Here is a 24,950-nt window from a genome sequence, read left to right on the forward strand (position 1 = left end):
TCAGATTGCGAGTCGAGCGCCTTATCCACCTGGCCATGCCGGGCCTATGGTAGAAATCCATTATAAAATCAGTTTTTGTAAACTTGAAATTTGCATGATATAAAGTCGTTGTTTTTTAAACTCGTAGCTCCCAAGTAGCACAGCGGCATGTCTTAAGACTTATAACGCTAGAAATCGAGTTTCGATCCCCGTAGTGGGCACAGCACAGAAAGCCCATTGTGTAGTTTTGTGCTTAACTACGATTCAATAAAATCGTTTAACTTGCACCTTTTCGTGATGATAAAGAGATAAATTAAAAAGATAGACATGTTTCCTTCCGTTAGTAAAGATATCCTACCGTTTTGTTCCCTACTACCGTGAAATTATTTGAAACTAATGAGACTCCTCGCAATTTCTAAGTCAATGCGATATAGTATTCAAAAGAATATGTCGAACACATTGAACAGTGCTTAATGTAACTTCGTGATCGAAAGCTGAGTAATGTCACACAACTTTCGTTAGTGTAGATGGTAGGCAGTAAGGTTTCGCAGAAATTTAATAACATCATTTCAGTTAGCTTTGTTCGAAGGCCAAAATATGGCTGAGAACTGAAAATACGTGACAGGATTCATAAACAATAGCAGGTCTGGCAATCCCATGACGCTTGATAAATTCTGTCTTGGTTAGACGTAGGTGTGGACGGTGTCTAACTTGTTATAAAGCTGGAGGTATTCCCCATAAAATTTAAATAGGTGTTTCATGCCTAACCTACAAGACCTTTCTTTTACGTTAAATAGACACATTACACAATGTTCGTAACTTTTGTTTAAACAAGAAATACAGTGGTCAAGTTTTCTATTATATCATAACCACAAACGAGTAATTCTAATGTTTGTTAAAGGAAATTAAAGAGAGTTTTCTTAATCAGGGCAAAATAATCAGATGAGTCTATTCTTTAGTAAAATAGATTGTTTCAAGATACCAACTTCTCAGAGATTACAAAGAACTAAAAAACCTCAACTGGTATCTGTCCTTGAACTGTGATGAGTAAATATGCTGGAAAACATTTTTCTTCTTCTTTTTGGCAAAAACTAGTCTGGTGGTCAGTTTGTTCAGTGTGTTAAATTGTTTTATAGTTAATTTCTACGTTGTTTCAGCCACGTAACTCGATCAGCTGATTATTTGTAGCTTGAGAATTACTCAGACGGCCACGTACCCTTTCAATCACATACACTCAATAAAATATTAGGCATTTTTGTAACTTTACTCTGCAGCTACTTAAATTTTGTTGTTTTTACAAAGAGTGGAATGTTTTTTTTTGGGGGGGGGCTAGGAATATTTCTCAGGACACGGACTCTTTTACCAGGTCAATGACCCAAATATTTTATGGAACCAACAATGCTGAAAGACGAAAATGTCCAAGTCTGTTAGTATTGTTTCAGTTTTGACATCCTTTGGTATGACTTTAGCCTAGGGCGTAGGAAAGCCTTATTCTATTCGCTTCAAGAATCTTAATTATTTAATCGCTCAAGTCAAATTCATTCTTGGCATCACTGACACCGATAAAACCCTGGTAACCGTCAGTTACACCGTATATCTTGCTTATCGTGATTTATTTAAGCAAAATGCAGCCTAATTTTCTTAAACAGTTTTATATGTCATACACTATAAATGTACCCATGTCAGGTGACGTTTTCTTCATATGACTAAAATGTAAACTTGCATGAAGACATGTAAATTATTAGTGCATTAGCAGCACCATCTGTTAGGACTTATTAGTACTATCATTATGTATGTGGTGGAATTTTGTGCCAATTTATACAATTTATCTCCTGAATATGAATTTACTATGATTATTATTAATATATTCATACCAATATACTTCACAGGCTAAGAATGTTGAGAAGGAAACTTTTGTAATTAGTAGGAAAAACGAAACACGAAGATCAAACTTTTTAATAATATCGATGTTCTCTAGTAGGAAATTATACAACTTGTGTGTTTGAACAGAAAAACTTGTGTTCTTCTCAGTTTTTATTCTCGTTGAGAAAATACAGTAACTGACATTTATTAATAACTTTGAGTACAACTTTCTTGCCTTAGTCAATGTTTATAAAGATGGCGTGTATTAGGTAATATTTCAGTACTTTATAATTGTTTGGTTAAACGAATTTAGTTCCAGTGTCTTTAGTAACATAAGCTTTCAAGATGTTGGAATTCTATGAAAACGAACCATATCAATCTGATGAAATTATACGTTTATTTTTGCTTATTAACCAATATGTAATATTTTTTTTCTCGCTGTTATTGCCCCTCCCCAGTGGCACAGCGTATGTCTGCGGACTTACATCGCTAAAATCCGGGTTTCGATATCCGTGGCGGCCAGAGCCTATATAGCCCATTGTGTAGCTTTGTGTTTAATTACGAACAAACCAACAAACAAATCGCTGTTATTGCGTTTTTTTATTTTGTAAAGAAATACAGAAATTAATTTTGTTTGTATGAAATGAACTCGAAATTATTAATTCTACATTTCAAAGTAACTTTGCAGGTCATATGGTGTGTGTATATAAAACGGTTAGGAGAAGCACCATGTATATTTTAACCAATACGTAAAATTAATGTGCTATGTTTATTAGTCGTTAGTTTCGTGTTGATGTGGAAGAACCAAGAAGTTTTCTAGCCTTTCATTATGCTCGAAGCAACAAATTGCGTGACGTTGTAGGGTTAGCGGCTAAATGTCTAATGTTGCTCAAGAACAGTGGTTTGATGTAGATCCTTTCCCCAAATGGAAATTGCCACGACGTCCAGTTTCATCTTTAAAAACCCGATTTTCCCGGAGGGATCTTCTGTTTTACATCCGTACCTTTCAGTACCTTGTCACGTGTACGTCGCTTGACTGACCCGTAGCTTTTTCTCTGCTCTTCAAGAGAACAACGTCATTGTAGAGTTCACACGCAAACTTCAACCTAGCTATCGCTATCACTCATCAAATTGTATGTGATTAATTCCTTTTTAGTAGTGGTAGCACTGTAATACACTCATGGTATATAGGAATTAAAAAAACAACAACTAACTACTGGCTGAAGAGGAAGTTATAACACTTTGAGACAATGATGTAGCCCTCCTTAGCATAAGATGTGGGTTCGCTAGTAAATTGTATAAAAATCGGTTTTAATCCAGGTTTGCTACTAAAGCACGGTACGTCAAAGCACCATGAAAACATACCATTTCTTGTTTTAAAGTGTTATTCACCACTAAACTTGTATAAATACTATAGGATAAAACTGCATCGTAGTCATTTAAACAACAATTGGTTTCTTTTCTTGAAATGAAATAATCTGGTAAATGCAATGTGTATATGAACTAGAAGTGTTCTGATGTGTTTTTTTGTAAATAGACAAATGGTAGTACAGATAAAGGTTTCTTAGGTGTATGTCATCTCATCCAACAATAAGCAAAATCAAGAAAAATTAAAAAAATATAACAAGTTCGGCCTCAGAAATTCCTTAAGGAATGTGAAATTGATAGTCAGGTTAATGTAAAAGCATTCACATCACAGGTACCCATGCAAAATACAACTAAATTTGAGAGAGTGGTAATAATATGTTGTCGAAAACATGAAACTAAAGCCACGTAATACAATATTCTGTTCATATGATAGCACGAGCAATAAAGCATTAGTTAACGAAAATTATTAGATAAACAGAAACCACAGTGCTCTGATTAGCACTAATGTTTATACATCGTAGAATAAATAAAGTTCGATGAATGTAACATTAATATACAAAAAAAAGAACAAAACTTTTTGAAAATGCTTCATTAATTCGAAACAAGCAGAAAACCTTAGATCAATAAAGTAAGGGTGAAGTGTTTGTCCCGGTTCGTTGATTGTGGTAATAACGAAAGTCAACCAAGCATTACAAAATGGCTTTAGAAAGGGGAGACGAGAGAGAGTTATATTCTAATCCTTTTTAATTGCCACCAACATGAAAACGGCGTGTCAGTTCTTGGTTTCGTTGTCGAAGCACTACTTTCACAAGACATAAAACTCGGATCCCGAATGACTTTCATGCTTTGTCGAGTTTATTATATTCACACACATTAATGATCCCATAACAAATTGAATCTTAATAAGTATCTTATTATTGTATTAGACTTCTTCCTTATTTTCCTGTGGCGGATAGTAAGATACTGGGTCTTAACCTTCTAATGTACATACTATAAAAATACGGTGGAAAAAAATGTTTTTGTGTAATACATTTTGGTAAATTATGAATGAAGTCACATTGTTCAATTGATGAACTAACAAATATAATTTCATGATCTATTTAGACTGTTAACTGTTAGTATAAACATTTAACTACAGCTTTTCCAAAACTTACTTTTTTACAACAGATTAGTAAAAAATCACATTGACACTTATTATTTGTAAATCTCAATTTTCGCAATAAAATCATGTATAATTCATAACACTCTGACATTGCTTTATAAATTTAGTAATATATTTACATAAACCACTGAAGATTATATGTATTTTTTTTTTTTTACATTTGCATCAGGCTTACATTACACGGTGTTGTTATGTGTATTACAAACCAGATGTATATATGAATACATATATTATGAATCGAGATACACATATGTAGACAAAATGGTTCTCACTAGTCTCAGCCACGTAACAACAGGAATAGTACCAAATAAATATTGTTTATACAGGAATATTTTCCGTTTTTTCCTTTATGGATTACAATGTTAGGAGAGTTTATTAAACAGAAATATCCAAGATTACGCTAAAACAATGAGGCCTGACTCTGTATTATGCATTACGTTGATACAAGTTTCCCAGGTGTATCAGGAGGTCTACCGGAGAACCTATCTACTATCGATATTTAAACTTTAACATCTGCAGAATGACATAATCGCGTTGCCTCATGACGCTCCACAACCTATCATACATCTTCATATTTATTCCCATGATTATATTTCTGTTAGTTAATTAAGACTTATTCTGTTGTATAATGAAACTGCCGGATAAACGATATTGGAATGTATAGCCTTGAGAAAACATAATGAACCTACAACGTTTAACAGTCTCTAGACACCTCATTATAAGTACGACCCATCAATCGCTTGGAACCACCTGGATGGTCGACGTCTCGCAATATGTACGTTAGTGTATAACTATTTAACGTTTCGTGCTATCGTTTTAACTCCATTGTTCATTTATTTATATTCTCATTATACATAAAACTAATCATCTGAGAAACGCATCAGTTAATGAAGCTATTAAACGTCAAATATTGAGTGTAGGATTAAGAAAATAGTTGAAACACACTCAGAAACGATGTGGGGCTAATAATGTTTGACCCGCAGACACTGATTGCATGCAAACCAACATTCATGGGATCTCGTGAAACGTACATTAGTAATTACGGGACCATCTTTTAATTGAATCTGTTATCGTTCCTTTATTTATTGATCACAACACCTGAAGCTTTAAACTTACATATTTTCACAACAAACATATCCGTTAATAAGTTATAGTTTCTAATAATTTCCAAAGTGGGTTGCAGATCCTGTGTTTTACTGTTAAAATAATTTCACGTAAAAGCACACTTCTTCATGTCATTGTACTTCCAAAAAATGTTACAGTATAATTTTCATACGAAGTATAGGTTATTACTGTGAACGTGGTATGGACTAGTAAAATCTGTTAAGCCCTATATGAAATGTTCAGAAAGTTTCGTTTTCCACAGTACCGAGTGTTTGTTTACATACTGTTGGACAAGCAAAATTTGGGTTTGTCTCATAGTCTCACACGTTATAGTGATTAGGTATGACCTAGTGGTTAACGTGCCGGACTATGGATTCGAGGTGCGTTATAAGGATGATGGTGATGGAGTTCGCGTGGATGCTGTTGACTAACGCTGATAGTCCTTGTAGGAATATCAAAAACAAATTAAACTTTTGATTACTTATGTGTAATAACCACTGTTTTAAGTATACACTGAACACGATAATTTAATTATACGAACAGTTCTCATTTCATAACTCACCAAGTACAAGTGTCGTTTTTATATGTTCTATAATAATTATTTCATATCCACTTGTTCTTAACAAGGAACATGAAATATTATATGCAATAACTTTTCCGTTAACATAAGTAAGTAAAACCTCTTTTAACCAAATAACTTTTTAAGTGTGGTTAACGCTTCAGTTTATTTTCAGAAGTCAAAACTGCAAAAATTACACTTTCTGCGTATTTAGATTAAGAGATGCGTATCTAGAGATGAGTAATTTTAGAACTGAAGTATTATAGCTTGATAAATAAACCAATATGGCTGCTTCAGTGAAACAAAAGTATTAGTTAATACTAGTAAACACGAATTGTGTATAGTTATATTAGTTGAACCCGAAAATGGTCTATGATGTCCAGATTCCATCGATTTTTAAACTTTTAAGTACCAAACTTCTCGTGGGTCTATGACTTTGTTACAGGGTCACTAATAACACATGAGTCACACAAGGAATGTAAACAAAAATACCACCAGAAGTGTGATTAATCCCATTAATAGCTGCTGAGGTTCCCTATGTATTTTACAAAAAAAACACAAAAAAACGAGTTCACCTAATTTTTTGTCAGTTCTTTACACTCATTATGTTGCAATATTTGGGTTCCACCAGTAGTGTTTGTTTTAGCGCAAAACTACATAATGGGGATCCGCCACGAGGATAGAACGTCGAATTATAACGTTGTAAACCTTCAAGCTTACCATTGTGTCACCAAACCAACCAGTAGTGAAAGACTAGATGGAAGGCAGCTAGTCATCACCCCCCCCCCCATCGCAAACTCTTGAGCTACTCTTTTACCAACGATCAGTGGTATTGACCGTAACATTATAATGCCGCCACGGCTGATAGGGCGAGCATGTTTGGTTGGACGGGGATTCGAACCCGCGACCCTCAGATTGCGAGTCAAGCGCCCTAACCATCTAATCCTGCCGGGCCTTCAACCAGTAGTAAACGGCATGAAAACAAATCGGTTACTTGAGGGTTAAACTTTTATTAAATGAGAAATACTATAAGAGTCTTTGCTTGTTTGTTGTTAGGCGCAAAACTACATAATAAGCTATAGATTCTATGCCCACCATATGTATGGAAACCCGATTTTTAGTGTTATAAGCCCATTGGTTTAAAGCTGTCCCACTAGGGGGCTTCTGTAAAAGTAATACACTTGTTGAAAGTGCACTGCAGTCTTTCATTTATTGACAGAGATACAACATATACTTATTGATATCATGTTAGGTACTAACGTGTTCACAGATATACCACACTTGTGTATAATTCGTGTTTTTTCCTTAAGATGTTGAGTTCCAGGTTTATATTAACATTAATGCTTTTACTTATTGACAGAGACACGTCATTCACTTGTGTATAACTATATTAGTTCTGTAATTTTAAGTAGATGCATTTATTTGTTTATAGTTGTTATGTTTACTTTTTTTTATCTATGTATAGTCATATTAGTATGTTTAATAAGGATAGATTGCACCTACTTGGATATAATTATATTAGGTTTCTGCTTTTTAACTTGTAAATAGTTGGTTATAATAGTTTTTTGTTTGTTTGTTTGACAGATACAAACTGTGTTGACTCTTGTATAGTTATACTCGTTTTTGTTTTTTACTTGAAGACAGAGACACCACACATACTTGTGAGTGTAGTTATATTACTATTTTAAAATGTTGTGTATAGTTCTGCATCCATTTCTGTTTGCTTATATAAGTTTAATAATTGCTAAAATATATTCTATTTTGATTTATGCACAGCATGATAACTTTAACACTCTTTTACAATGTTTTACTAATTTGATGATTAAAGTGAATTGCTAGTGGACATTTTTCAAATGTAACGCAAACACTGGAGTAAGAGAAATTGTCTTGCAAAAAGGCGAACACCACGAGTTCTGTTTGTTGGATGGACATAAATCATATAATGAACTGCTCATTAAGAGTTTCAGACAAATCCGCAAAGACGTTTAAACGCGTTTCCTTAAGATCGTTTTATTCACTATACATAAGTAGAAAACTTGTTTGTCCAGGTGATTGAAGCGTGTAATCAACATGACTTGGGTTCAGAATGATCAATAAGTTGTGCAAGGCATGTATCATGTTGCAAGATATGTCGCTGATGTTAGATAATGTTTCCGATTTTAAGTTTTGGTAACGAATTATTAGTTACAGTTGCTTGTTTTATTCTATATTTTCAAATAACATAAATGAAAGAAAGCTTGTCGTTGTTGTGTTTCAAACGTATCTTTATGTTGTTTGTATGGTAGCGGTTCAACGCTTAGAACATGGGCATGTTGAAATTTGTAAGACCTGTTACTGGTTATTTCAACCTAGAAACGGTTTATATATGTCTTCCTTTATTGAAGCGTATACGCCATTGTGTATGAAAGGTATTATGTAGTACTAGGGCTGATAAGATTTTGTAGCTCTGACCTCAGAACAGTATTTGTCAGTATAATTATTTCAGTACATGTATATACAAAATAATTACAGCCAGTGACTTACATTACTTCCCCACCCTTTGAATCCCATACACGAACATGATTTGTGAGAAAACTTTGACACCTTAGGGTAACGTTCATAGGAAATGACACTGTCCCCTGTGAACGAATGAACACAAGTAGATAGGACTAGAACAACAGCTTGTACAAAAGACAACTTTTAATTTTTGAAACAGATATTTAAAATGTAGAAGTGCAGTACAGGAAAGCCCTCGAGGAGATTTTCAGTCAACCGTGGTCTCGTAGTGCAGAGATATAATTGACGTTGTTAATTGGTGTTTGAGATAGAAGCTGCTTTAAACCGCAGGAAGTCTGCAACATCGTGTAGGTGCAGGTGTGGTATCTAAAGTCAAATAGTTCCCACGATTGTTCAATCTTTTATTACAGTAGCCACTATTTTCTCAACCCCAAACACCACTGGAACAATAAAGAGTTAATAGGTAGTATCATAGCCTCGACGTTAATTGTTCTGTTAGTAATAAGGAGACACCGATATCTTTAATAAATTTCGATATAGATTATTGGTTGGAATATATGTTTGAGAGCGTGATGGTCTTTTCCTTCAAGCTTATTATCATTATTTTTACTAGTTGCACTTCTCGACATGCAACGTGTGGGTTGCTTGACAGTAGTCAAGAAACAGGTGCAAATTTTCGCACAGTGTTTGGTAAGTTTTTATCGGTCTTCGTCAAGTCTAATTGTCTTTCTTCACACAATAGGGAGATTGGTTTATGGGATTAATTGGTTTCTATGACGTTATCTGACGTAGGCAATCGGGTAATTTTAAGTTTTTAAAACACTGTGGCATTGTTTCAATTTGGCTCAAGTAGCCCAGCTGTATGCGTATTATGAACATAAGACAACGAATTAAATATAACTCAATGCAGATATTATCTTCAAGACCACCTAATGGCGTTCGCTTCTCAAATTAGGCATCGCCCTTTTGAAGCATGTCGATATGACAAGAGATAAACAAAACGTCTTAGTCAACAGCAATAACGATAGAAGCTATAGCTAGATGAGCGCATGTACTTTTAGCACAATGAAATTACTTTATAGGAAGAATTTGTACTTCCTGCCTTCAATTTTAGTATTTGAAATAACTGGAGTCATTATGAAACGTCATTCTCATTTAAATTTGCTCGCAATCTGAAAGTAGCGGGTTCGAATCCCCGTACCACCAAACATGCTCGCCCTTTCAGCCGTGGGGGCGTTATAATGTGACGGTCAGTCCCACTATTCGTTGGTAAAAGAGTAACCCAAGAGTTAGCGGTGGGTGGTGATGACTAGCTGCCTTCCCTCTAGTCTTACACTGCTAAATTAGGGACGGCTAGCGCAGATAGCCCTTGTGTAGCTTTGTGCGAAATTCAAAACAAACAAACAAACAAAGAATTTAAATTTGAAAATTTAGCATAAATGTTCCACGAGCCTGCCAGTAGATAACAAGAACTACTGTGAAATCTCATAGTCAGTGTTATGTTTTTGTTTTTTGGTTTTTTCTAGAGAACGAAAGAAATATTTTGAAACAGCTTGAAAACAATAATACTTCACAAACATGAAATATAGTTAATTTTCAAGTTTAAAATCAGTCATTTATAGCTTATGTTACAATAATTATTTATTTTTTTGCAACAGTCGGTGTAACGTTGATAAAGTTGTAATTATTAAATTGTGGGATCGCCCGTGTTTTTACAAATCCTTAAAAAAATGCTTTGAGTTTTATTCTTGTCCCAATGTGCCCGTTGACTCAAAAACTTTCTCTGCGATTTGAATCCATGGCTTCGCTATAAAAATGACCACCAAATCCGATCATTCATTCACACAAGAATTGGCGGTGGGTGTTGTTGTTGACTAGCTGCCTGTTGTACTATCAGTTCAAAATTGTGGACAGCTATGCATAGATAACGATTTGTGTAGATTTGTGAGAAATGTATAAAACAAATCAATAAACGTATCAAGAATTTAACAAGAATATTATTTGAGAAGCAAAAGTACCCGTCCCCAGTGACGGGAAATGTTGAAGTTAATTTAGCAAAGTACCCTTCCCCAGCGACGAGAAACGTTTAAGTTAATCTATCAATTTCATGGAATTTAAAAATGTTAATTGTGTTGCACTCTTGGATTCACTCAGAGCAAAAGTATTGAGCTACTTATACCGTCTACCGCAAAAAGTAATTGTTAACCATTTCAGTCATGCTAAGAGCCGCTCAACAATTACATATGATAAATCTACATTTTTATTCTTTAAGCTGAAAAGTGAAAAGTGATTAATTCCTAACAATTTAGTGTAGAATATACTGCTTTCGAAATAAAATTTGGCATCAACAATATTCATGCCTGTTCTTCCGTCATTTCAAAAGTGAATGTTGAGCTTCGCCTGTTTGCGCAGTTTTTAAAACGCAGCGTGGGAAGCTGCCGCCGTAAACGGGAGACAGACGAACGCTCGGACAGACACCACGGTTCGCAATATTTTTTATAACATATAATTATACCAGAAATTACTATACAATACAGAATTAAACTTTTAGTAAGAATCTGCATGTACCTTGGGTATATTATTACATCTGAGTTATATTTTTGTGTTTGATTTTTAAACGCAAAGCTGTACAATAGGTTAGCTACGCCATGCCAACTGCATGGATCGAGCTCCGAATTTTAGCGTTACAAGCTTTTGGACTATGAGTTCTGTCTTCTATACTTAACAGCTTTTCAATAGTTTAATATGAGCGTTTTTTCTTCTTCTTCAGGTGAATCGACCGCTGACCATGAAGAAAGAAGGAATCCAAACACGTAATAGGAAACTGTCTGCCAAAAGTAAGAAGAAAGGTTGCATCGGCCTCTCGGACCGCATCAAGCCATTGGACAAGCCATTCTCCAGTTTTACCCCGACCGGTCACTTGGGAGCTACCATGTCTTCTATGCCAATGGCTGTCAGTCATTACATGCAACAAGGCAACATGCCCATGTCAATGGCGGGTTATGTTACATCGCCACCTATGCATATGAGTTCAGCAACTGGGTTTTCTGGGCTCTCATTGTCCTCTGGAGCCCCTCTGCCTTTAGGCACAGGGAGCTTAGGTCTACCTACTTCAAACAGTATGGTTGGTGCCATGGCTTGAACATTTTGGGTGAAGATCTACAATAATTAGTGACATAGAATGTGACTTGATCTGGAAAAAGTTTGAATCGTGTCAACTAATAGGAAAAAAACTTTACTGTTTTATTGTGGAGAAATCAAGTGGCCTACGAACGCTCCAGCTACTTCCCAATGTATTAATGTTATAATCTGCTACTAATTAAACAAATATTGAGCAGAAGGTACCTGCTGTACCTAATTCCGTAGACATCAACGAATTGTGCATAATGACAATGGAAAGAATATGTAAATTACTAAGATCTTTCAGATAAAGACTGTTAACATCATCTAATGGTCTTCCGAAGAAGACTTGAGTGTACAAACAAGGTCTTCCTAAAGTAATATGAGTGGTATTAGAATAGTTAACGTTTCATGTTTGCAGAAAGGTCATTTTAATATTAAATGAATCCTGTGTTTTAGGATTTTTAGCCATGTTCAATCTTAATGACGGAAGAGATCAGTGCTAAGATAAGAAGTAAGGAATCTTACATTAAAAGCCTATATTTGAGAACATTTTAAAGACCAATGTTTTTATGTTACATTTCCTGAACAATTTACCTGTGTGACAGCTTGACAATTACTAATAAAATGAGAGGTTCTAATGAGTAGACCTCACGTCGGCTATACTCATAATTCACCCAACTCAGTGTTCATCTGTACATAGGACTCTGCAGCTAACCTAATATTTGTGTGTTATGGTTTCGTAGAAATAAAAATAGTGCAGGTTCGTTTGTTGTTTAAGCTATGTTTAGGGGCGATCAGGGCTGTGTACTTTGTATGTCCATGATGTTTGTACCAGTTGAAGCTACAGCTGTAAGCTTTCCTTCATCTTCCTACGTTGGTACAAGTAATATATATTATAGAAAGTTCCTTAAGGCTCTTTGTGTAATGTAAATACCCTCAGTTTTATGTGAATTCAAATAAAATTTCAAAATAGAACCGACTTTCATTAACTAAATATTTAAAATAACTAAATATTTGTTAACATTTACGCAAGTTCTTTATCGGTTGCGCATAGTAAAACTTTTGTTTGTTTTGTTCACAACTTTCCACCAGTTTCATTAAATAAATGTAAAAAATACGTAAATAGTCGTTAACATTTACACAAGTTCTTTATCGGTTGTACATAGTAAAACATTTGTATTTTTTTTCACAACTTTCCACCAGTTTCATTAAATAAATATTTAAAATAACTAGATATTTGTTAACATTTACACAAGTTCTTTATCGGTTGTACATAGTAAAACATTTGTATTTTTTTTTACAACTTTCCACCAGTTTTATTAAATAAATATAAAAAATAACTAAATATTTGTTAACATTTACACAAGTTCTCTATCGGTTGCGCATAGTAAAACTTTTGTTTGTTTTGTTCACAACTTTCCACCAGTTTTATTAAATAAATATAAAAAAATAACTAAATATTTGTTAACATTTACACAGCCCCCCAGTGTCACAGCGGCATGTCTGCGGACTTACAACGCTAGAATCCGGGTTTCGATACCCGTGGTGGGCAGAGCACAGATAGCCCATTGTGTAGCTATGTGCTTAATTGAAAACAAACAAACATTTACACAAGTTCTTTATTGGTTGTGCATAGTAAAACTTTTGTTTGTTTTGTTCACAACTTTCCACAAGTTTCATTAAATAAATATTAAAAATAACTAAATAGTCGTTAACATTTATACAAGTTCTTTATCGGTTGTACATAGTAAAACTTTTGTTTATTTTGTTCACAACTTTCCACCAGTTTCATTAAATAAATATTAAAATTAACTAAATAGTCGTTAACATTTATACAAGTTCTTTATCGGTTGCACACAGTAAAACTTTTGTTTATTTTATTCACAACTTTCCACCAGAACTGGCATCATCAGGTAAGCTATAATAACTACTGAATTTTGAGTCGGGCGTGATCTAGTTTATAGCGTGTCTGGCTATCATTCTGAAAATTCACGGTTTGCGATCCATTGTCGAAAAAATGCACTTCGCAATTTAGGGTCATTGTTGTGTTATAAGAACAAGAATCAAATCCTACTATTCGGTCACACAAGAGTAGCCCAAGAACTGACGGTAAATATTGTTTACTAGCTGTCTTCTATCTCTGTCTATCATTTCAAAATCAAAGTAGCTTTGCGCGAAATTCTGAAACAAAGTAATCTACATCTTTAACAGGAAGCCTCTACCTTATTTTAAGGATGTTTTTCTTCAATTACAGTTTCAATATCACCTTAGTTACTGGAATATTAATACACCTCAACTGTTATTTTTTTCTTTTATCTTTTTAATCTTTCACTGCCACATTTCATGATAAACAACTTTGTCAAGTTTATTTTGAAATACACATAAAAAATTCAGAGACAGAGTTAACTTTACGGACTTACAACGCTAAAATCCGAGGTTCGATTCCTCGCACTGTACACAACTGATAGTTCAATGTGACTTTGCTCTAAAACAAACATAGTAAAAATAAAATGACATATGGTTTAATGATTTATGATGTACCTGAAACTTGACACTTGTAAACTTTGAGAAATTCGAAGCATAATACTCTTTCTTTTAAAGGGAGTAGAAAATTTCAAACTCCCATGGCAGTGATCTATAGATCTATTTATATATGTGTACATTCAATAGAGAATTTTGATTTATTTGAGTAGAAAGTACATCGATTATGATAATCAACCGACATTGTAACAAGAATATCATATAATGTATTACAATATGTTAATAAATTTTATATGTACAAACATTGATTTAGAGTTGAATACAGGGTGGGTAAGTACGTGATATCCACAGCTATATAAAGTCACGGTGGGACTGCATGTATCAAAACTACATTTTAAAATTGTTTGGCATTAAATATGTAGTATGATTCCACTGAAAACTGATCATTTTGGAAAATGTATGTAACAACCTGTTTTCACACAAAATATTCATACATTCAGAGCATAAAGGCGTGTTAAGATCGGGAATTTAGAATTTCTAAAACTGGATGTCCCTCATACTTTATTACTTTGTACAAACGAAAAAATATAGATCATCTTGGAGTCCCTGGACCATTCAATAAAAGATTTGTAACAAGTCGTAGCGCAGCCTAGGTAAGCAAAGTGCGATGTATTGTAACAGGTAAGAATCCACAAACATAAATTTCAGTGACTAAAGCTATCCACACGCCACAGTCAACGAACACACAAATCTCAAACACATTTGTAACATCCTTTATTTGACTAAAAAGTATTGACTATTGTAAGGATTTTGTAAGAGTACAATACTTATTTCTAGCTGCTTAGTGTCCAATCAACCAGAAACAACGAGTAGAATTTCAATAACGAAAAATTGTACTTATAAGCAGTAGAGAGACAACTTCCATCTGAGCTAGTGAAAAGTAACTAAAATTAACCTTATACAGCACTATTGTATAAATATAGTTACATTGAAAGTTGACTACTGTAAACTGTCGGCAAGAGCTTATATTAACTGAGTATTATAAACTTTAACGTAATACTGATCATGATAAATGAAATAAGATTAATAATCGTTCATTAATAAAATCTGAAATTTTAATATCTATGGTCCTATCTGTTAGAAGTATCTATTCGAGCTATGGTTGCTCAAATAAGAAAGAAGAAAATAAACAGTATTTGAAACTTTCCCCTTTACTAATTTCAGCCCTTTTTGCAACATCTCCGATTAAAAATATGTAAATCATAAAATTTTAACATTTCAAAGAAAGAAATATTTATAGTTTTGAAGTTTATTGCTAAAACAAACGAAGGTATAATTCCACCAGGGGAAAAACTGGCTACTCACAACAGGCTACCAGTCGCATACCGGAGATAATGAATAAAGATAAACAGCTTGTCACTAGAAGAAACTCAACAAACTCGCGATCCATTGCAACTAACATAAGAACCTCCCTTTAAACTGTATACAATGTAGTTCGTGTGGATTCAGGCATTAAAGGTGAAAAAAGAGTCTTGCTCACAGGCTTTTACAAAGGCAAATGGCCGAACGAAAGTTGTAAGAGCGGTATTTACAAATTGAAGTATGTCTTGTTTGTTTAAATTTTGTGCAAAGCTGCTTGAAGGCCACCTGCGCTAGCTGTCCATAATTTTGAAGTGATAGACTAGAGGGAAGGCAGCTAGTCAACACTACCCACCACAAACCCTTGTATACTTTAATCAAATTGTGAGATTTGACTCTCACTCTTTTTAATTACTCTCAACCTCAAAGTGTGAAACACTGTCGTTACATTTGATGTAGATCATACATAATTACATGTTTGCAAACGTCTGGGCAATTTATTATTATCTTGATGATACAACATTTCAAAAATTGTCCAGGGCATGTTACAATACTTTTCCATGGGATGTATGGTGGTTGGAGGTTACAGATGTAATGATGAGTTAAGCATTCGAAGAATCGAGAAAAAGGCCAAGATGAAATCTGCATACTATCAAAAGAACGTGCTGATCCTACTAAACACCATCTTTTTAGCGACTGAATACCAATAACCATGGCTCCTTCCAAACGAAGCATCCAGCCATATGTCCGAAACAGCATGTAAGTTCCTCCACAAAATGTAAGTAAACGTAAATTCATGCTCTATCGTTCTCAGACATTGCCCGTGAACTTTTTTCTTTGGATTGCTCAAACAAGCCCTCGAAAGTTGTTCTCTCACAGATGTTGTATTTTTGAAATCATGTAAAGACCAGGGAGACAATATTGGAATCAGCTAAAGTCGGTAGCCAGAGTCATCACATAAAACACTATTAATAGTAGAAAAAAGAAGCTGTAAGGTATATACACCTATTCCTGTACCATTTCCATATATTGTGAACACCCGTTTGTTTGTCATTGGGATACTAAAATTACTACTTTTTTTCCATTTGTTTAAATAATAGTTTAGGCTTTACCATTTTCAATTCAACAACAAACACACGTTTATGCATATTTTTAGGTGTTTTCATATATAATACTTGCTTTTATTTTTTTTCCATTTTACTCTTTCATGTAACTGACTAAGATTTTTAAGCAAAAAATTATACAATAATAATAATACCGTTATAATATGAGGGTTAAAAAATACATTGATAAATTAAGAAGGCCAACATTCGCGGGCGAATGCAACATGTCTTTGCCACGCAATGGCTAATTTTGACACCAGAAAAATCATGAAAAATACAGTAGGTATCTTTGTAACAGATCCCATGTAAATTGGTCAAAATATGGCAGACTATTTAACTAAAAAACCCCAAATTATGCTTTTTGTGAGCTCTGACCCTCCTAAAAAAACTCAAAATAGGTAAATCCAACTTTTTTATGTCAGTGTGTTGGGTACAAGAAAATTTATACTTGTGCCAATTTTCACCTTGATTGTTGTAAATATGATCGCACAGGAATCCAAGATATACATTTTGGGGTTGTTTGACCTTTTATCCCATAAAATCCTAAAAGACGTCTAAGTCAAAACAATTAAAAAGTTGACTGGGCGAATTGGACCAAGGTATAATCCTACCAAGTTTCAAATCAATCCGCTGAGAAATGGAGGAATGGCGATCGACTGAAACGTGTTAGGAAGAAGAAGAAACAATATAAAAACAGTATGTCTCTCTGAGGAAACTTAATAATAACTTAATGAAACTGAAACTAGAATTAGAATGAGCATTTGTCAGTAATGTACTATAAAATAGAGTCATAGCATTTGTCAGCATTACAAAATGTAGACGTAGTAATAATGTTTGTTTGTTTTGAATTTCGCGCAAAGCTACACGAGGGCTATCTGCGCTAGCCGTCCCTAATTTAGCAGGGTAAGACTAGTCATCACCACCCACCTCCAACTCTTGGGCTACTCTTTTACCAACGAATAGTGGGATTGACCGTCACATTATAACGCACCCACGGCTGAAAAGGCGAGCATGTTTGGTGGAGCGGGGATTCGAACCCGCGACCTACAGATTGCGAGTCGAGCGCCCTAACCACCTGGTCATGCCAGGCCCATGCAATAAAATTGAGATGATTAAACATCTTGTATAAAATTTCTAAAAATTATAGTACTACTAGATTCACTATGAAATACCAACTTTTAGTGAACCAATAATTAAAGATAATCACTCTAATTATGTAATTAATAAAGACCATTACTAGTAGTTAAATTTTAACAATTGTGGGTTTGAGTTTTTGAAAAATACATTGAAGTAATAAAACGACTTTTAGTACTGCATTTTATCATACGTTACTTTTTTAAATATCTGTTACAAATACATTATAATATATAAACAACGCATTTTAATATGTGAAGTAAACTGTTGTAAGAAAAGAAAAAAAATCACACCTTGAAATGGTTAAGTTAGTTAAGAGAATATGAAATGTTATGATAATTTTAATATGGTAGTATATCATTACTAAACCATTAAGTTACGGCTTGTTCATGTAACCGAGGAAGCAACTGCCATCACTAATCGATATCTGTCAAGTAGAAACAATTATTTTCCACAGCTGGAAACCTTGGATGTGTGGGGTATAAAAAAATATAACCATTATTTTAATCACGTTATTAATTGGTATTTGTATGGCAGGTATTGGTCCGAAATGGGTTGCAGCATTCAAATAAGACTGGGTTATTTTATTCTAGTACGACTCACTCCTACTGAACCCAGTTATGACTTAAAATAAGTCCTGTCTATGACGAAACCGATTGCGGTAGTTAAATAGAGATGATGAAATTTGAAACCTAATATGCACTTAGATAGCAGTAACTTCTAGAAACAAGGTTTGGCAGTTAGATATGATTAAGTGAAACAGAAACCAATTGTGGATATTTTATGTAAGATAGTTTAACTGGAAATCCGTTTTAACGAAGCTCACTAAGTTGGCCCGTATAAGAATATCACTGACTTGAGGAAAGGTGTTGAGTTCACAGTGAAATCGTAGACTCAGGCAAAGATTAGTCCGAGTGTATTTATATCGTAACGATAGTACAAACATCAGAATAGAAATGTTAGAAGTAGAAGAAGAATTATTACTTGGAGGATGGAAATTTTTAACCACCTTGTTACTTTTATGGAAGTACTTAAAATGATTTATTGAGATACAGATGGGCAGATATGTTAAAGAAGGACATTTTTGGCATGTGGTTAGATATCGCAGATAAGAAGGGGATGGAATGATTCAGAGAGTAAGCTTGAAGATATTCTGTGACAGTTGAGGAGACGACACGATAATGTATAATAAAACTCTGAAATATATATTTAATAAAATGGGAAACAAAGGTCTCTCTAGCCCCCCAGTGGCACAGCGGTATGTCTGCGGACTTACAACGCTAGAAACCGGGTTTCGATACCCGTGGTGGGCAGAGCACAGATAGCCCTTGTGTAGCTTTGTGCATCATTAAAAACAAACAAACAAAGGTCTCACAGATTAATTTACTCTAATCCTGCCACGGCTATTGAGAATTCCCTCTTGTTTATGCTTGCATGTTAGTCAGCAAGGACATGTCTCGCTAATTTTCTTTACATATTAGCGATAGTTTAAATACAACCATATTCAAAAATATTTTGTGAGTTTCTTCAGTTTAAGTTCAGTTTCGTTTATATTCAACTAAATTTCGCATCAGTCTCATTTTGTTTGTTTTGCAATTACTGCTGTTCACGCGTGTTTCATTCGTCTTGGTGTATTAATAAAGATTCCCTGCAGCATAGTTTCCATTGCTAGTCTCCATCATGTCCAAAGCACTCCACTCCTCCCTGATTGCTTTCCATAATCCATCTAGTACACGAGGACGACAGTTTCCTAGTGCCCGTTTTAACAGTACAATCACACAGAAATCCATAAGTTCTGCGCCTCTGCACATCTTCTTATGGAATAGCATTAATATCCGTTTCATTCTCCAGATACTTGCGGTATGCAACATTGAACGTGAGATATGACTTGTCTTGGTGAACCTATACTCTGTTGTCCTTGTTTCCAAATGGAGATCTTTCTTGATTATGTTGCGTAATGTTGCCTGGAGCATGTGAGCAGCTTCACTGAGCTTTGCTTTCGTGGATTATCATCTGTTACAAGCCGAATTTTGGCTAAGATATGACTTTTTTTCACGTCTTTTCTGGATGGTCCAGGGATTCCAAGCTCATTCATATGCTTTTGTTTTCCAAAATTTAGTGGCTATCTGCGCTAGCCGTCTCTAATTTAGCAGTGTAAGACTAGAGGGAAGGCAGCTAGTCATCACCGCCAACTCTTGGGCTACTCTTTTACCAACGAATAGTGGGATTGACCGTCACATTATAACGGCTGAAAAAGCGAGCATGTTTGATGCGACGGGGATTCGAACTCGCGACCCGCAGATTGCAAGTCGAGCGCCCTAACTACCTGGCTATGCCGGGCCAAATCGGTTATAATTGCGCCCCACGTTTGGTATTGCTGGCGCACTATTTCCAATATTCACGATCGTCAGACAGAGCATGAGTGGACGTGGTGACATGGACTGTGACGACATGGTGAGGTTCAACATACTCAACGTTTGCATTATCAAATAGCTTTTAAGTAGGGCTGACTAGTATGGACACTGTGACTTATGTTTGAATAGTACCTACCATTATCAAAACCGATTGTTACATATAAATAAACAGGTTTTGACCCTTCAAGGTGGCTCAGCGGTAAGCTTAAGGGTATATAACGCTAAAATTCTGGAATCGATCTTTTATGATTGATTTTATTATCATGCGTCAAGTTTGGAGGAGTGAAAACCATATCTATATCTGACTGTTAGAGAACTGAGTCTGTCTAAGTGTTAATTAGTTATTCATTTTAACTACCTGGACTTGTTTTCTTAACAAACAGTAAAATAACACTTACTCCATCTTTTCAGTTTGTAAACTTTAGACTACGTCGTCAGTATCTAATGGAATTATTTCAAACAAAGTTTTTGTTTGTTTGTTAAGCAGAAAGCTACACAATGGGCTATCTGTTTTTAGCCTTCAGACTTACCGCTGAGGCACTGGAGGCTAAAAAAAAGGTGGATTTTGGAAATTTTAATACCTCTAATTTATTATTGTAAGAACTTTCGTATTAGCACACGTTGCACAAGAGTGCAAAATTGCTAGATTTGGGTCGATAACATTAAAATTTTTTCATTGCTCTAAATGCTTTTAGTTTGATGTTACTCTTTTAATTATTCCCTGTTTTTTGTGATTCTTGTGAAGTTTTACAATATTCATTTCAATACCTCTTCAAGCGCAGAATAGGGATGATAAAATGTGTTTAGAGAAAAAATTTAATTTTATAAGTTCTTGCAATAAAATGTAAGGCTCGTAAACTAATTTTTATCAAGTTTGCAAACTTTATCTAATAAAATAAGAAGAAAATTCAAAATGTTGAGCTCTTCTTTAGCTTGTATGATTGTTTTCTTGTTTTTGTATTAATTGTATTAACCTACTGACTCATTAATCGCGATGCTCATTATCTTTCTGCTATTATCATTCTAATAAACTGATAAATTGTTTTCTCAAGTGCTTGCAAGTTATGCTATGCAAAATTGCTTTAAAGTAACCCAAACGAAATTCTTATAAAGTTGCATAAGCATTATTTTGCAAATGTTGCTGTTGATTAGTCTTAAAGACTACGGCAACGTGGTAACGAAGGTACAACTTAAGAACAAAAATAACTTTGAAGCTACAACAGCAGAATACTAATACCACCGATCTGTTTGATTTGTTATTAGAATAAAAATTATATACCGGGTTCTTATAAACTTTTTGATCTATTCGAACATGAATAAAATAAATACTACTCTCCATAAAGCTTTGGTGAATATACCAATGAGACCATGGGGAACAGGAATCATGATCATCGTAAATTGTCGTCAGAGGGCGTCATCTGCACAATGTCAATGATGATCTGCATTTTTGAGATAGAGCAATAGACAGCTGAAAGAAGCTGTCCAATATTCAATATGGCCACGTGTTAGCGGATGGCATGTGTACGTCAGTCAACGTAGCTAGCGCTCCACGATACACAACTGACAGCATGTAACATGTTGAATACTGGACAGCTTTGTCCAGCTGTCCATCACGTCATCCCAAGGTTGCAGGTTACTGTTGAAGTGAATGGTTGCCATAATCAGCAGATAACGCCCCCCTGATGACCATTTCCAGCTAGGACTCCTGCTCCACATTGTCTCATTGATATATCCACCAAGAATTGTTGTTCTACGAATAATATTTACTATGTTATTGATATTCCAGTACGACAAGATATTTTATAAGAAGCCTGTATTGACTCGAAAATACTGTTTTAAATTGAAATGATAATTTATCTGAAAGTTATAAAACACCACTAACGCATCGCTCTTACAATGATAAGAGTGTATGAGGTCTTCATAAGCTCTACTTCCACATCACTAAAGATATGTTTCCTGAGATTTTACATTGAGAAATTTAAAAATTAGCATTTATAGTCGACAGCCTGGAGGATGGGTTTCCTGTAATACTAATATTTTTAATAATAATTTTTTTTAAATTTCCCACAACGTTATTCAGAATAGAATTTTGTGATTATATGCATGTTGTTTACTTTTCAATTAGCGATTTATCACATGTAATTTCACTATCTAAATTACTCTTACTAAATCTTTATTTATGTCATTATGTCTCTTTCTGGTGGGTCGATCGGAGGTTCTACATTCAACAGTAATATGCTGTCACTGTAGCTTTGTATTGTAGGAGTATGATTATATCTTTTGTAACTGACGTATAATAATGGATAATTTTCACACTAGCCACGTTTTTATCTTTCCCCTGTTGGTTAGTTACTAAGTTGCAGACAAATTAGAAAATCTTATTGATAGGCAGTGCAAACTTGTCCTTTAATTTCACCGTGGTAGTAGTGCTCTCTTTGATGTTTAAGAAACGAAAAGCTGATGTGTTCTGTTCAAAAGATAAACTACAAATCAACTGTTGTGGGAAATTTTGGCTTTGTTATATTATATTCCAGTAGATCATTATTACATAAGAAACGTGCTATTGAAAAAGATATATTTTAATTTATTTATTGAAAAGAATGTGTCTAGTCAAGTCGAAAATCATTACAAAAAGTAAAGAAGGCAAAGTGACATTTTAGATTTAATCTTGAACCCATCTTTTTTCTATTTTTACTAATGGCTGAGTAAGCTCACAAATCACATTTTCGTGACTCATGTAAGAATAAAATGTTAGTCCAGTTATCTGAAATAACAGTTTTAATGTATATTTCCCTACCCGCTTTTCCAAGTACGGAGTCATGATCGTTCACTGAAACTACTGCCTTGTTTAAGTGTCGACTGAGGGGACTTTAAAATGCCTTGTATTAGTCAGTTGGAACTAACAATGACATCAGATTTTAGCCCCGCTTCTACACCTTTTGATGTTTTCGCTAAACGCGTATGTTGCTGGTGAAGTACAAATAATGCAAACTGTCAAATGCTGCATTACCTTGTGCACAAACCGAACTTTCCATGCTACTTTTAAATTCTATAAATTTTTATCTTTCCTGTAACTTTTATAGCCTCACCTCACTTAAATGTTTGTTTCTTTGTTTTCTTTTCACCACGGAAACGTCTAAACGTTGACCTTGTCCAGCTGATAATTGTAATGACTAAATATCGCTAAAAGATGAAGAAGTTATCCCATAGTCCTTTTTGCTGTCAACATCGGGGGTCAAAAACGTATATTCGTGGATTTGAGGGCGCGGTAGCGTGAAAATAGAAACACAATGAACTGTAAAACTATAAATTTGTTATATCGCCCAATAGGCACTTTATGATCCTTGAAACTACAGAAGAAAAAACCTGCATGGACACGTGATGGAACGCGCAGAGAACGCGTGACAAGTCAAGCACGTTGTAAAAAGTTCCCTCGCGCCAGTAACGTTTTTAGGATCAGCTTCATTCCAAGTATGTATATATATATATATATAGCTTATAATACATGCTCTTTTGTAAAGTTATTAATGATGTTTCAATCAGTAATCACTTTAATACTGACATATTACTGAAAGTTTTAATGTTTCGCATGTCAGTGACTATTTGGAAATTTTTGTTCGTTTCGGAAAGCTACACAAGTGATATCTGCGCTAGCCGTTTCTGAATAGACTATTAAATTAGAGGTAAGGCAGAAAGTCAACAGCACCCACCGCTTACTCTTGGGCTATTCTAATCGAACAGTGGGGGTTTGACCGCCACCACTTTTACAACGTTCCCATGGTCCCAAAGTGCAGGAAGCCAACATTGAGCTCTTAGATCCACTGGGCCAGGTATAGATCTTAGAAATTGTCAAACACTAAACAAAACACGTTGTTTTAAAACTAAAATTTAAGGAAAAAAGTGAGGATAAATAAAATATTTCTCCAAGAGGTAGAAAAATAATATTAAAAATATTATCCATAAGAACTTGTGATTACTGAACTGGCTACTTGTAACATTAAAGAATCTGTCATTTGGTGTTAGAAATAGAAACCTTTAGAAGATAAAAAAAAACTAACTTATGGCAATTCATCTTTTTTGATAGTTCAACGATGTTTTTGCGTATCTGGAATAAATTATCAGTTTTAGTTGATCAGTAGTGTCAGCTCATTGATAAATATTCATAACTTCTTTTACAACAACAACAAATAATGGTTTTTAGATAGCGTTCTAGCTATCAATTAATAATTGGCCATTAGTATAGTTTATTTAAACTGGTTCTTATTTACACTTGAATAAAAAGCTAAAGCACAATGATGTTTCCATTGCAGTTTACTTATGTTTTGTTTCTTCTCTACCAATCTGGATATAAATTTAGATATCACTACCAGAAGAACATATAAGCCGATACATAAAAGGAGTTTAATGCACTTAAATTTTGTTGACAATTTATAAATAATTTTATGATTTGAAAGTTATACGCTGGACATTTGGGGATTAGGAGCAAGTTTACTGACTTAAAACGCTCAAATCCGATATTCGATTCCCCGAGGTGGACATTGTGCAGATAACCCATACTAGCCTTATAACAAAAAAACAAAACAAAAACAGTCACTGTACATTTACAGAACTCAAAATTTTCAGAATCACCACTACAGAGAACAATCCATTAGTTGAAAATGGTACTGATAGTATCATTATTCGGACTATTTTCCTCGTATGTGTATTATTATTTTCACAACGCTTCGACCAGTAAATTCTCCGAATGTCGTCAGGTGTTATATCAGACATTCTTGTAAGCGTCACACCCAGAAAGATTTTTGCGG

The 24,950-nt window shown here is 34.5% G+C and overlaps 1 protein-coding gene across 6 annotated transcripts in view; it reads left to right on the forward strand.

Annotated features, from left to right (window-relative positions):
- The window catches only part of LOC106459701 (GATA-binding factor 2-like), a 198,236-nt gene extending 185,622 nt beyond the window's left edge, over positions 1-12,614 (forward strand). For all 6 annotated transcript variants that reach the window (XM_013919352.2, XM_022386417.1, XM_022386429.1 and 3 more), the window contains one exon: positions 11,302-12,614. In XM_013919352.2, coding sequence (XP_013774806.1) covers positions 11,302-11,673 — 372 coding nt within the window. In that variant the 3' untranslated portion in view covers positions 11,674-12,614. The remainder of the gene's footprint in view (positions 1-11,301) is intronic.
- The last annotated feature ends 12,336 nt before the right edge of the window (positions 12,615-24,950 follow it).

Source organism: Limulus polyphemus, unplaced genomic scaffold (assembly GCF_000517525.1).
Source record: "Limulus polyphemus unplaced genomic scaffold, Limulus_polyphemus-2.1.2 Scaffold29, whole genome shotgun sequence".
Taxonomy (NCBI): domain Eukaryota; kingdom Metazoa; phylum Arthropoda; class Merostomata; order Xiphosura; family Limulidae; genus Limulus; species Limulus polyphemus.